At 47.1% G+C, this 15,518-nt stretch overlaps 1 protein-coding gene across 1 annotated transcript; it reads right to left on the bottom strand.

Moving 5' to 3' along the window:
- Positions 1-1,246: 1,246 nt before the first annotated feature.
- On the bottom strand, positions 1,247-2,512 carry LOC123168995 (xyloglucan endotransglucosylase/hydrolase protein 24). The gene is made up of 3 exons (XM_044586855.1): positions 2,164-2,512; positions 1,868-2,061; positions 1,247-1,779 (listed from the first exon to the last, which is right to left on the bottom strand). Exons 1-3 carry the CDS (start codon positions 2,449-2,451, stop codon positions 1,398-1,400), a joined length of 864 nt encoding a protein of 287 aa, XP_044442790.1. The 5' UTR covers positions 2,452-2,512; the 3' UTR covers positions 1,247-1,397.
- Positions 2,513-15,518: the final 13,006 nt, after the last annotated feature.

Here is a 15,518-nt window from a genome sequence, read left to right on the forward strand (position 1 = left end):
ATCGGTATGTTACTTGCCCGAGATTCGATCGTCGGTATCCCAATACCTCGTTCAATCTCGTTACCGGCAAGTCTCTTTACTCGTTCCGTAACGCATGATCCCGTGGCTAACTCATTAGTCACATTGAGCTCATTATGATGATGCATTACCGAGTGGGCCCAGAGATACCTCTCCGTCATACGGAGTGACAAATCCCAGTCTCGATTCGTGCCAACCCAACAGACACTTTCGGAGATACCTGTAGTGCACCTTTATAGCCACCCAGTTACGTTGTGACGTTTGGTACACCCAAAGCATTCCTACGGTATCCGGGAGTTGCACAATCTCATGGTCTAAGGAAACGATACTTGACATTAGAAAAGCTCTTAGCAAACGAACTACACGATCTTGTGCTATGCTTAGGATTGGGTCTTGTCCATCACATCATTCTCCTAATGATGTGATCCCGTTATCAATGACATCCAATGTCCATGGTCAGGAAACCATAACCATCTATTGATCAACGAGCTAGTCAACTAGAGGCTTACTAGGGACATGTTGTGGTCTATGTATTCACACATGTATTACGGTTTCCAGTTAATACAATTATAGCATGAACAATAGACAATTATCATGAACAAGGAAATACAATAATAACCATTTTATTATTGCCTCTAGGGCATATTTCCAACAGTTTTGTGTGGGGGGGGGGGGGGGGGTTGTGCACATAGGAAAGTGGAAGAAAATAGCGCAGATTTTACGGTGGTGGGGGGTGGGGTGGGGGGGGGGCTAGCGGGGAGTAGTGTTGACCTTGTGCTATTTGTCGGTTTTAGTCAGCCAAGTTGTATATATAGGGAAATATATTGCTCAAGACTGTACTCCCTCTATCCCATAATATAAGAGCGTTTCTAGTGTAAAACGCTCTTATATTATGGGACGGAGGGAGTACCTATTATCCTAAATAGTCAATAAAGTCTTTTCTTGCAAAAAGAAGGTTTATGCGTTATGATTTACAGTTTTGCTAAGTCTCAGTCAACTGAGACTTCGTTATGTCTCAGACTGAGACTTCGTTATGTCTCAGTCGATGCTATCTTCCTTTGCGTTTGCATGGAGATTCGTAAAAAATAATATTTTCACTTTTTCTTTTTTCTCTTACATACTATATCACTTGACTGAGACCTAGCCACACCCTATGATTTATATCCAAATTACCTCGCAAAAAAATGATTTATATCAAAACCATAAGCAGCCGATAATTAGCCAAAGCTAATTAACAATATGTAGTATACGCTGAATTTATTGTATCATTTACATACTTGCACAGTTAGATTTACATGCATACGTAGGTGTGCACAAATTCTATACCCAATCTATAAAATACTTGGACCCCCAACAACGTCGCTTCCAGATACAACACTCTACTTGGTGGCGCACTCGGGCGGGGCCCCGTCCTTGAACCTCCAGGTGTCGGCGCAGTAGTTGTAGATCATGTAGTTCTTCTGCACCCACTGGAGGCGGTCCAGCGCGGTGGCGTCCAGCTCCTGGTACATCCACGCGCCGTTGGACCTGGCGCACGCCGCCGCGTCCTGTGACGCGCACCCGCTCGCGGCGAAGCCCTTGTACGACGCCACGAACGGCGCCCGCGACCAGTCCGTCTTCACCCGCCCGCCCTGCGTCGCCCACTCCTCCGCGTCCCACACGCTGGCGTACACCCGCATCGCCTGGCTCCGCGGGTACGCCACCCCCGTCGCCGCCTCCCGGTTCCGGTGCTCCCGGATCGGCGTCCCGTCCACGTACAACCTGCATGCGGTTCATGCATGAGATCTTGTCCTGCGTTGAGTAGAGGTAGAAGAAAGAGACTGATGATGTCTGCATACTGAGTACATACAGGATGTGTGTGGGGTTCCAGACGACGGAGTAGGTGTGGAAGTCGGCGGTGGGGTCGAACCACATGCGGAACTGCTGCTCCCGGCCGCCCTTGCCCTGGCTGTACACGTTGGTGTGCACCGTGTAGGGCTGCCCGCTCGCGTTCCCCAGGAACTCGAAGTCGATCTCGTCGTGCGCCGAACCCTGCGACGACAGCTGCAACACCCACACGCACGCGCGGATCAGTACAGTGCTCCCCAATTCCCCATGGTGTCAGTCAACGCGTACGTCCACGTGCGGTCGTGCAAGGAAACGTACGTAGAAAGTGGCGACGGTGCCGGCGGAGTCGCCGGGGACGAGCTTGATCTGCATGTCGAACCGGCCGTACAGGTACTGGTTCTTGGACTGGAAACCGGAGCCGGAGGCCCGGTCGAGGGACAGCGTGAGGACGTCTCCGCCGCCGAGGATCTTGCCGCGCCCGTCGCCCCACGTGATGTCCACGTCCTGGTAGAAGTTGCCCGCCGCGCGGGCCGCGCCGGCAAGCAGCAGCAGCAGTGGCAGCACACAGCACACGACTGTTCTCCTGGGACCGGACGCCATCATCATCGGGGTCCCTGAATTCTTGTGCACTCGGTATTATATTCCGGTGTGTTTGTGTGAGGCGAGCCGGGTGCAAGTTGTGGGTTTTATAGGCTATACTGGGAGGAGGATGAGGATGACATCCTCTCATTCCTTCGATTCCATTCGATGGGTAGGAGGATGGTTGGACCAGAGAAAGAGAGGAAGGTTGTACGTGAGCTGGATCGATCAATAGCCCGGCGACGCTGACCCGATCGACTCCATCACAAACCACACGGCTTTGTTTGCCAGTTATTTTGCTTCTGGCCCTTGGAATTCTTCGTCCCCCAGCAGGAAATCCTTGGATGGCGTGGAAACACTGGCGCCCGGGTGATGACCGGGCTGCACTCGTTTGTTCGGCAGGTCTGGCGACTCACATATTTTGGTCCCAGTTGAACAGCCGTGCGTAGGTGACTCACTGCATGTACATGTATGAATGTATATATCATTGATCGGTGTCCAGTACCGGCACGTTATCAGTTTGGAGCAAGATTCTGCCTTCTTGTTAGATATGACGAGCAAAGTTATGATTAGGCTAGGAACGCGTATATGATCTCTCCATCCAGTACGCGAAGTTGTTTGCTAGTCATGTCCTGTATCAAGTACTCCAACTAGCTCGAGCCAGCCTTGCATGCAGGCTCACCTTATAAGGGGAATTTATGGAGCACCTAATTGTGGGCTAATTAGGAGTGACAATCATGTATCAACGCATATTTATGAAGAATCTAATTGCATGGTTTGCGGACGCCGTGACCTTGTTGAAAGCGTCGAAGGGCTGCTCTACTTCTCTTTGCAAGAGACAGCTCCGAGGAAACCTCAGACCCAATGAGGTCGGACGATGGTGGCGTTTCGATATCGTACCCCTTTCGAGGGCAAGCTCAACAAGTTGTGATGATTTTTTCTTCTGGTTTTTCGTTAATGAGCCGGGTAGCTTTTTTCTTCCTAATTAATGGATAAAACAAATCTTTTGGCTCCGTTTAAAAAAAATCATGGTCTAACATTTGCATACATATACGTCGGTCATGGTTGCAAGATTTCGACCACACTTGATATTTCGTTGCTACAGTTGTGTAGTACTTACTTTTTTTTAACAAAATATAAGGCGCGCTCGACGTTTCACGGCGTTTGATGTTTGACTTTTTAACCTTGCAAATACTTTTACTTTATTTCTGTCTTTATTTATAGACATATTATAAATGAAAATCATACTCAAAGTTGTATGTCGAAGACCATAAAAGCCAAGCTCACAATATATTTGGGGAAGGAAGGGGTAGCGGACGCTTTTTACCACAGTACAAATGCAAATGATCATATTTACGCGCATACACTCACCATATAAACGCACGCACACCCTACCTATGAGCACATCTGAGAAACTGAGCCACACAACATATTAAGATTGGCAAAGTCACGAAAGACGTCTTCATAGTCGATGGGGACATCTTCTCTCACTGAATGAACATCGTCGGAAAGTCTGAAATAAATTCAGCAAAATATGGGCACCAGTGCCACTTGAACCCTGGTGGTTCCACCACAAGGAATCTAACAATCTGAGTTACGCTCGGATAAGCTGCTATATATATAGAGAGAGGGAATTTGGTGTTCAAACTTTTTTTGTAGGGGAATTTGGTGTTCAAACTTTTTTGTGGAATGGGAACTTGGTGTTCTAAGAGCATCTATAGCCGCAACATGCAAACACGGTCCCTCAAACACATACGGACGTGACCGGACTCGTCTGCGGACACTGACTGGTCACCTCTCAATTTTTCACTTTCACAACCATGTCTCTAATTTTTTTCCTATATGTCCGGTCACATGTATGTGATTGGTGAAGATAAAGTGAAAGAAAGAAAAGAAGAATAAAAAAGGTGGGCCAAATCCTATGTGGCGGATGCAGGACCACTAACCGGACATATCCGAGGGCACCTCATACTCATCCCATATATGAGGGCAATATGAGGAGTGCCGGACAGCCCGGATATATAAGGAGGCTATGAGGGGTCCAGTTGGGTCAACTTTTTTCTTCTCTCATGTCTGGTCAGTGGTCCGTGCACCCGCCCGGTCAATATGAGGAGTCCGGCTGTAGATGCTCTAATGGGTCAACCTAATTGTAATTTGACAAATGCATAAAGAACTACACATCTGCATTTTTTATTTAGAAAAGGAGGATGACCCCCGGCCTCTGCATCTGGGCGATGCATACGGCCACTTTATTAATTATTCTCATAAGACCTTACAAAGTAATACAACAGTAAGACTAAAGCCGCCGTCTAATCATCTCTATCCCGCTGATGAAGGGGCGCAGATAGCCTGGGCCTAATACCAAACAGACATCGCAGCCAAACCTAACATCTAAGACCTGAGAACCCATCCAGGATGCCTGCCAGGCATGGGTCTCACCGGTCCGGCGTGCACTCAGATGCCGCCTCCGCCAACTGCCACCGCTCCATCTTCAGAACTGTCCTGATCCATCAACCTTGCTCGGTCTAGCTAACGTCGACGCCACCACGGCGCCAAACGACACCTCCTCCCTGCGCGCAAACAGCTGAACACGTCGCGGTCGCCACTGATACACCTCAGCGCCATGCTGCCAAGTATCACCAGCCGACACAGCTTGAAGTCCTTGGAAAATCTGTCGTGCGTAGCACCTGCCGACCAGGCATGACAAGGCGTAGCACCTGTCGGTCAGGCATGACTTGACATCACCACCGAAGCTCCGTGCAAGATGAAGCCGCTCCACCTCCTGCCTCTGACCTCCAGCGCTGCTCCGCAAACGATGCTCCCAAGAGAGAAACGACACCGTAGTGCCGCCATCGTCCGATCTGGAACACCAGATCCTAGGGTTTCCCCCGGAGCAGCACGAGTGGTTCGACAATATTTACACGACGATGCCTTCATCAAGGTAACGGCGAGAACGCCGCCATCGCCTGCCATTGGCTCGGTTTTCACCGGCAACCATGTCTCCCCTACTCGCAGCCGGGACAAGATGATGGATCTCGAGATCCGATCACCAAGCCTCTGGCCGGCCATCTCGGGAAGAAGATGACCACCACGTCCAGCAGTGTCACCACGCCTGGCACGCGTCGCCACCGGCACCCCCATGGTGCCTAGGGCCGACAAGCCCCGACGATTCCCCTCCAGCCGCCATGGCCCAGACCCCGGCACCCCTAGATCCAGAGCGGATCGGGGTCCAGGGCCCCAAGCCGTAACCGCCGCGGAGGCAGCACCACTGGACGATGCCAAGCCCTCCAGCCCGCCGCCAAGTCATCGCCGGAGCTTCGCCGCGCCACGCCGCCAAGAGACCGTCGGGATACCTCGAGCCGCCACTAGAGAAGCCGCAGCCGCCGCGCGTTGGAGAGGGCTCAAGCCGCAGTAGCCCCGCCGCCAGGCAGGGACGCCGCCACCCAGCACGCCCTCCGCCGCGCCGCTAGGCCCCGCCCAGCCCAGCGCCGTCCCGCGCCGGACGCCAACCGCGAGGAGGGGCAAGATCCCCGCCGCCACCAACGCTGGCCGGTCTTTGCCCGGCGGCGCTGTGCGGTGGCGGCGGGGGGAGAAGTCGACGAGGGTGGGCGAGAGGCGGCGGCTAGGGTTTCCCCCGAGGACGCTCGCGGGAGCGGCTCGGGGGTCGGGATGGGGAGGAGTCATCCAAATCCTTAAAGTGACAAGGTACATCTTTTGCGTTTTATGTTGAGACAATTCATTTTCCAAATAAACAAATTTGCTGATTAAAGCAAAGCACGTTGTCAAGCTTTTGCGTCGAAGTAGCATACACTTTCCACTTACGCGTTCAAGCGAAAGTTGGGTGGGCATCATAGTTGTGCTACGTGGAGAGTCCCAGCTGAGCAATCACCAATGGGAATGTGATTATGGGATATGGTCATCGGGCCACTTAATTTGCACACGATGCACCACACACACACACAAATACTGCATTTTATGCTGACCATGGCCAGGCCGGCGCCTGCACTTTGATTCTTTGAAGTTCCAACTAGAACACCACCGATCCACCGTAGACACGTACTAGTACGTACACCATGCAACCCAGTGCATGCGGCACCGGCCGCTAACAATTCCCTCTCGCGTGCATGCACGGTGCAAGTAATCAAGCACCGAAGGGGTACACGGGTTGCTTCCCGGATCGAACTTCCATGGAATGGCAAAAGCGCTGCCTTCTCTCCAAGTATATGATCAAATAGTTGACAACGTACACGTACGTACGTACGTACGTCGCGGTGCCATCAACATCCTGCAGAAATCCCAACGCACGCCGCCCGTATAATCAGCATGCATGTACGCACGCACATCTCGATCGATCGGTCTTGTTCCAGAGCCAGAGGTGCCCCGGCCGAGCACTCCACTTGACACAGCCTTATCGTCGATCCACCCAACCAAATGCCCATCCCATTCAAGCTTCGCCCGCCACTATCTTTAGCTCTTGTTAAACCCATCTTTTCCGATAAGAAAAAGGACTACTCGTATTGCAACAGCGTTGGGGACCGGCCGAACGTCGCCGTCGATCAAATGGAGTCGCCGATCGATCCCCAGGCTAGGCTAACTAAGCTGGTGATGATCATGGGTCGGCCGTTAGTTAAAGTTGGGCAACTTCCCGTGTCTTTTCTAGCCTTGTACCACTAGGCTGTTATCGCCATTGGCCACACTAGCGACATGACTACTGCTAATGGAACGAGATCACGTCTTGTTGCTTACCGGGGGGTTTTGCTCAGAGGGACACGTATGAGACGTTGTTTTCCGAGGTTTAGGTAACAGATAATGGTGGAACGGTCGTGTTGTTTGTTAGCCCAATAGCCCAGAGTAATGATGACCAGGGAAACCACGTACTCCCTATGCCCAACACCTGATACTTGTTTCAAGCACTAGCTAACCTGTGGTTGGATGGTTAGATGGACTCTGGTATCCTCAGCCCATCAGGGTTCAAGTCCTGATGCTCGCATTTATTTTTGGATTTATTTCAGGATTTCCGATGATGCGCATTCAGTAGGAGAAGACGTTGAAGGTGCTGATAGGGGTAGGGTGTGCGTGTGTGCCTTCATAAGGTGAGTATATGCGCGTGTATATGAGCGCTTACGTCTGTACTGTGTTTAAAAAAACCACCTGATACTTGTTTCAAGCACTAGCTTACCTTCCTTTTTCCCCTAAAAAAAAAGCTAACCTTCCTTTTTCTGAGTTATTTTTTTGTTTTTACAAGGAAAATGTTAACCCGCGAACGTTTCGCTAGGGAAGGTCCTAGCAAACGCCCTCACAACCGATGTGATCAGAATCAAGCGAGTGCCATTTTTCTTTAAGAAAACACTTCATCCATTGACAATTCTTTTTTACACATGGCAAGTTTCCCTTCCGTACATGGCAAGTCCTTAACAAACGCATGACATTTTTACTTGTTTTGGCATGGCAACTCTGGCGCTCGCTGGCAATTTGGTTCATGGCGAACGTTTGTCAGATATTCGTGTCCTCTTATAAAGGTGAAGAACATTCGCGTGACATGCTCAGCACAACGGTTTGAGAGACAGAGAGACAAACAAAAAGAGAGATGTAATCCATTTGTGGACACGGCTTTTCTGCACCTAGTCTTATCTATACCCAGGTGTGAACAGTAATATCAAATAAAATAGTAAATTTAATAAAATCTGAAATTTTCTAGCATTGAAGATGCTCATGTGCGCAAGGTGTGTGTGTGCGCGCGCGCAAAATTTCGTGGTATCTGGACATCTGAGGAGCTCGTGTCCAAAAAACAAATTTGGGGTGCCCGAGAGACTTTAAAAATGTACATGATTTGGAGGTGATTTTGCTTTTTTGGCACGAGCCCCTCAGATGTCCAAACACCACGATTTTTCGTGCGCACCTTGAGCACATGAGCATCTTGGATGCCTAAATAATTCAGTTTTTTTTTGCTATTTGTTTTGAATTTACTGTTCACCGTGTAGATGAGCCCAGTCACCGTTTTGAATTATCGATTTTCATCACCAAACTAACGGATTTGTTCAATTTATGTACCTTAACTCCTATACCAAGTATTTTGCATGTTGAACTTTCAAAACTGGAAAAGTTTCATCCCTCAATCAAACTAGAGTGGTTTCTCTAGTGACGTGATGTTGTCTTTTTATGAGACAGACACACCAGTGAAATGATACAGAGGCAGAGGCAACCCCTTTTTGGAAGAAAAAACCAAACAAAACTAAACACAAAGAAAAAAGCGACTAAAGCAAAATAAAAGTTCATGCAACCAAATATAAGAAGACCAGAAATTTATTATACCACTTCTGACTATCAATTTATCATATTGTATGAGTTGATCAGTGCATGTAACACAAATCAATTAGGCCCCATTTGAAGCAAAGGAAAAACATAGCAATTTTGTAGGATACCGTTTCTATAGAATTTTGGAGGAAAGCAAATAGGATACCGTTTTTCCTTTGGTATTGTTTGGGACAAAGGTATTGCTATCCTACGTTCTTTTCAAATTCCTATGGGCTGTGTTATTCCATAGGAATGTTGGAGGAAACCAAATAGGATGTCCTACCTCATTTTTTCTTCTCTTTATATCCACAATTTCAATATGACATTCAAACGACAGTTTTGTAGTTTTCCCGTGGGTTGAGTTCCTGTAAAAATCCAGGACACGTGGCATCCTAATTCCTACGTATTTTCTATTTCTATTTCTATTTTTTGTGTTTCAAACGGGTACCTAATTAGCACCTCTTTTCAACCGCGTCGTTCGAAAACTCAGAACTTTGTGACGACTCATGTCTACCATCTACTGATTTCACGGATCTGGTGCTTTAGAGCATCTACAATCACAAGTACCAAAACCCGTCCTTGGCGCATCCGCAGACAGTGACCGCATGAGAGAAAGAAGCGAGAATCCTCTTTTTAACTCCGACTCCCCCACTCCGGCCGTTGCTTTTCTTTCTGTTACTTCGAAAGTAGCTGCTTCAACTTCAGCCATGCGAATTCTCGATATTCCTTTTTATTTTTCATGAAATGAAAGGACAACACAATAAAAATTGTTTTCACAACTGGATACCCCATTTGCAAATCCTCATTACATACACGTGAAACCTAATCTTAAGCAGTGCCCGTCCGGCTCCGTCGTGCCTATGCCTGGCAGCTGGCTGTGTCCCACGAAGGTCTGATCGCGAGCGAGATACAGTAGGATATGACACACACAGGCTCACGGGACTTGAGACGTCAGCGTCTCTCGTGTCCTACACTTCCTCATCGGAGCCCATGCCTTGCATGTCGCCGGTGGATGTGAGGTCGTTGATGGATCTGCCATGGTCGGAGCCGGCCATGTCCACCACGATGTGGTTGCGGCGGCAGGGGTTACCGTGAAGGAAATATGCCCTAGAGGCAATAATAAAGTTGTTATTTATATTTCCTTATATCAGAATAAATGTTTATTATTCATGCTAGAATTGTATTAAACGGAAACTTAGTACATGTGTGAATACATAGACAAACAGAGTGTCACTAGTATGCCTCTACTTGACTAACTCATTGAATCAAAGATGGTTAAGTTTCCTAACCATAGACATGAGTTGTCATTTGATTAACGGGATCACATCATTAGAGAATGATGTGATTGACTTGACCCATTCCGTTAGCTTAGCATTTGATCGTTTAGTATATTGCTATTGCTTTCTTCATGACTTATACATGTTCCTATGACTATGAGATTATGCAACTCCTGAATACCGGAGGAACACTTTGTGTGCTACCAAATATCACAACGTAACTGGGTGATTATAAAGGTGCTCTACAGGTGTCTCCGATGGTACTTGTTGAGTAGGCATAGATCGAGATTAGGATTTGTCATTCCGATTGTCGGAGAGGTATCTCTGGGCCCTCTCGGTAATGCACATCACTATAAGCCTTGCAAGCAATGTAATTAATGAGTTAGTTGCGGGATGATGCATTACGGAACGAGTAAAGAGACTTGCTGGTAACGAGATTGAACTAGGTATTGAGATACCGACGATCGAATCTCGGGCAAGTAACATACCGATAACAAAGTGAACAACGTATGTTGTTATGCGGTTTGACCGATAAAGATCTTTGTAGAATATGTAGGAACCAATATGGGCATCCAGGTTCCGCTATTGGTTATTGACCGGAGACATGTCTCGGTCATGTCTACATAGTTCTCGAACCCGTAGGGTCCGCACGCTTAACGTTCGGTGACGATCGGTAATATGAGTTGATGTGTTTTGATGTACCGAAGGTAGTTCAAAGTCCAGGATATGATCACGGACATGACGAGGAGTCTCGAAATAGTCGAGACATAAAGATCGATATATTGGAAGCCTATATTTGGATATCGGAATAGTTTTGGGTGAATTCGGGAATTTATCGGAGTACCGGGAGGTTACCAGAACCCCCCGGTAAATGTATGGGCCTTATTGGACCATAGTGGAGAGAGAAAGAGGAGACCAGGGCAGGCCGCACGCCCCCTCTCCCTCTGGTCCGAATTGGACTAGGAGGGGGGCGGCGCCCCCCTTTCCTTCCTCCCTCTCTCCCCCTTCCTTCTCTCCTAGTCCAACTAGGGAGGGGGGAATCCTATTCCTGGTGGTAGCAGGACTCCTCCAGGGCGCACCATAGAGGGCCGGCCCTCCCCCCTCCTCCACTCCTTTATATACGGGGGAGGGGGCACCCCATAGACACACAAGTTGATCATTGATCTCTTAGCCGTGTGCGGTGCCCCCCTCCACCATAATCCACCTCGGTCATATCGTCATAGTGCTTAGGCGAAGCCCTGCGCCGGTAGCTTCATCATCACCATCATCACGCCATCATGCTGACGAAGCTCTCCCTCGAAGCTCTACTGGATCGTGAGTTCGTGGGACGTCACCGAGCTGAACGTGTACAGATCGCGGAGGTGCCATACGTTCGGTACTAGGATCGGTCGATCATGAAGACGTATGACTACATCAACCGCGTTGTCATAACGCTTCCGCTTTCGGTCTACGAGGGTACGTGGACAACACTCTCCCCTCTCGTTGCTATGCATCACCATGATCTTGCGTGTGCATAGGATTTTTTTGGAAATTACTACGTTACCCAACAGTGGCATCCGAGCCAGGTTTATGCATAGATGTTATATGCACGAGTAGAACACAAGTGAGTTGTGGGTGATACAAGTCATACTGCTTACCAGCATGTCATACTTTGATTCGGCGGTATTGTTGGATGAAGCGGCCCGGACCAACATTACGCGTACGCTTGCGCGAGACTAGTTCTACCGACGTGCTTCGCACACAGGTGGCTAGCGGGTGTCAGTTTCTTCAACTTTAGTTGAATCGAGTGTGGCTACGCCCGGTCCTTGTGAAGGTTAAAACAGCACATACTTGACGAAATATCGTTGTGATTTTGATGCATAGGTAAGAACGGTTCTTGCTCAGCCCGTAGCAGCCACGTAAAACTTGCAACAACAAAATAGAGGACGTCTAACTTGTTTTTGCAGGGCATCTTGTGATGTGATATGGTCAAGACATGATGCTAAATTTTATTATATGAGATGATCATGTTTTGTAACAGAGTTATCGGCAACTGGCAGGAGCCATATGGTTGTCGCTTTATTGTATGAAATGCAATCGCCATGTAATTGCTTCACTTCATCACTAAGCGGTAGCGATAGTCGTAGAAGCAATAGTTGGCGAGACGACAACGATGCTACGATGGAGATCAAGGTGTAGCGCCGGTGACGATGGTGATCATGACGGTGCTTTGGATATGGAGATCAAAGGCACAAGATGATGATGGCCATATCATATCACTTATATTGATTGCATGTGATGTTTATCTTTTATGCATCTTATTTTTCTTCGATCGACGGTAGCATTATAAGATAATCTCTCACTAAATTTCAAGGTATAAGTGTTCTCCCTGAGTATGCACCGTTGCGAAAGTTCGTCGTGCCGAGACACCACGTGATGATCGGGTGCAAGCCAGTTTTGCACAGGCAGAATACTCGGGTTAAACTTGACGAGCCTAGCATATGCAGATATGGCCTCGGAACACTGAGACCGAAAGGTCGATCGTGAATCATATAGTAGATATGATCAACATAGTGATGTTCACCATTGAAAACTACTCCATCTCACATGATGGTCAGACATGGTTTAGTTGATAGGGATCACGTGATCACTTAGATGATTAGAGGGATGTCTATCTAAGTGGGAGATTCTTAAGTAATTTGATTAATTGAACTTTAATTTATCATGAACTTAGTACCTGATAGTATTTTGCATGTCTATGTTGTTGTAGATAGATGGCCCGTGTTGTTGTTCCATTCAATTTTAATGCGTTCGTTGAGAAAGCAAAGTTGAAAGATGATGGTAGGAATTACACGGACTGGGTCCGTAACTTGAGGATTATCCTCATTGCTGCGCAGAAGAATTACGGCATGGAAGCACCGCTAGGTGCTAAACCCGCTGCAGGAGCAGCGCCAGATGTTATGAACGTCTGGCAGAGCAAAGCTGATGACTACTCGATAGTTCAGTGTGCCATGCTTTACGGCTTAGAACCGGGACTTCAACGACGTTTTGAACGTCATGGAGCATATGAGATGTTCCAGGAGTTGAAGTTAATATTTCAAGCAAATGCCCGGATTGAGAGATATGAAGTCTCCAATAAGTTCTACAGCTGCAAGATGGAGGAGAATAGTTCTGTCAGTGAGCATATACTCAAAATGTCTGGGTATAACAATCACTTGATTCAACTGGGAGTTAATCTTCCGGATGATAGTGTCATTGACAGAATTCTTCAATCACTGCCACCAAGCTACAAGAGCTTCGTGATGAACTATAATATGCAAGGGATGGATAAGACAATTCCCGAGCTCTTCGCGATGCTAAAGGTTGCGGAGGTAGAAATCAAGAAGGAGCATCAAGTGTTGATGGTCAACAAGACCACCAGTTTCAAGAAAAAGGGTAAAGGGAAGAAGGGGAACTTCAAGAAGAACGGCAAGCAAGTTGCTGCTCAAGTTAAGAAGCCCAAGTCTAGACCTAAGCCTGAGACTGAGTGCTTCTACTGCAAAGGGACTGGTCACTGCAAGCGAAACTGCCCCAAGTATTTGGCGGATAAGAAGGATGGCAAGGTGAACAAAGGTATATGTGATATACATGTTATTGATGTGTACCTTACTAATGCTCGCAGTAGCACCTGGATATTTGATACTGGTTCTGTTGCTAGTATTTGCGACTCGAAACAGGGACTACCGATTAAGCGAAGATTGGCTAAGGACGAGGTGACGATGCGTGTGGGAAATGGTTCCAAAGTCGATGTGATCGCGGTCGGCACGCTACCTCTACATCTACCTTCGGGATTAGTTTTAGACCTAAATAATTGTTATTTGGTGCCAGCGTTAAGCATGAACATTATATTTGGATCTTGTTTGATGCGAGACGATTATTCATTTAAATCAGAGAATAGCGGTTGTTCTATTTATATGAGTAATATCTTTTATGGTCATGCACCCTTGAAGAATGGTCTATTTATATTGAATCTCGATAGTAGTGATACACATATTCATAATATTGAAGCCAAAAGATGCAGAGTTGATAATGATAGTGCAACTTATTTGTGGCACTGCCGTTTAGGTCATATTGGTGTAAAGTGCTTGAAGAAACTCCATTCTGATGGACTTTTGGAATCACTTGATTATGAATCACTTGGTACTTGCGAACCATGCCTCATGGGCAAGATGACTAAAACGCCGTTCTCTGGAACAATGGAGCGAGCAACAGATTTGTTGGAAATCATACATAGTGATGTATGTGGTTCAATGAATGTTGAGGCTCGCAGCGGGTATCGATATTTTCTCACCTTCACAGATGATTTGAGCAGATATGGGTATATCTACTTGATGAAACATAAGTCTAAAACATTTGAAAAGTTCAAAGAATTTCAGAGTGAAGTGGAAAATCATCGTAACAAGAAAATAAAGTTTTTGCGATCTGATCGTGGAGGAGAATATTTGAGTTACGAGTTTGGTCTTCATTTGAAACAATGCAGAATAGTTTCGCAACTCACGCCACCCGGAACACCATAGCGTAATGGTGTGTCCGAACGTCGTAATCGTACTTTACTAGATATGGTGCGGTCTATGATGTCTCTTACAGATTTACCGCTATCATTTTGGAGTTATGCTTTATAGACGGTTGCATTCACGTTAAATAGGGCACCATCTAAATCCGTTGAGACGACACCTTATGAACTGTGGTTTGGCAAGAAACCAAAGTTGTCGTTTCTTAAAGTTTGGGGCTGCGATGCTTATGTGAAAAAGCTTCAACCTGATAAGCTCGAACCCAAATCGGAGAAATGTGTCTTCATAGGATACCCAAAGGAGACTGTTGGGTACACCTTCTATCATAGATCCGAAGGCAAGACATTCGTTGCTAAGAATGGATCCTTTCTAGAGAATGAGTTTCTCTCGAAAGAAGTGAGTGGGAGGAAAGTAGAACTTGATGAGGTAATTGTACCTGCTCCCTTATTGGAAAGTAGTTCATCACAGAAATCTGTTCCTGTGACTCCTACACCAATTAGTGAGGAAGCTAATGATGATGATCACGTAACTTCAGATCAAGTTACTACCGAACCTACGAACTATGAGGAAGATCCGCACCAAAGTGGTACGGTAATCCTGTTCTGGAGGTCATGTTACTTGACCATAAAGAACCTACGAACTATGAGGAAGCGATGATGAGCCCAGATTCCGCGAAATGGCTTGAGGCCATGAAATCTGAGATGGGTCCATGTATGAGAACAAAGTGTGGACTTTGGTTGACTTGCCCGATGATCGGCAAGCCATCGAGAATAAATGGATCTTCAAGAAGAAGACAGACGCTGAGGGTAATGTTACTGTCTACAAAGCTCGACTTGTTGCGAAAGGTTTTCGACAAGTTCAAGGAGTTGACTACGATGAGACTTTCTCACCAGTAGTGATGCTTAAGTCCGTCCGAATCATGTTAGCAATTGCCGCATTTTATGATTATGAAATTTGGCAAATGGATGTAAAGACTGCATTCCTGAATGGATTT

Source organism: Triticum aestivum, chromosome 7D (assembly GCF_018294505.1).
Source record: "Triticum aestivum cultivar Chinese Spring chromosome 7D, IWGSC CS RefSeq v2.1, whole genome shotgun sequence".
Taxonomy (NCBI): domain Eukaryota; kingdom Viridiplantae; phylum Streptophyta; class Magnoliopsida; order Poales; family Poaceae; genus Triticum; species Triticum aestivum.

Excerpts from the sequence above, each read along its gene's own strand:
- LOC123168995 (XM_044586855.1), bottom strand. The coding sequence starts at position 2,451 with ATGATGATGGCGTCCGGTCCCAGGAGAACAGTCGTGTGCTGTGTGCTG. Across the intron at positions 2,062-2,163 it reads GCACCGTCGCCACTTTCTAC|CTGTCGTCGCAGGGTTCGGC; the intron begins GTACGTTTCCTT and ends TGGGTGTTGCAG. Across the intron at positions 1,780-1,867 it reads TGGAACCCCACACACATCCT|GTTGTACGTGGACGGGACGC; the intron begins GTATGTACTCAG and ends AACCGCATGCAG.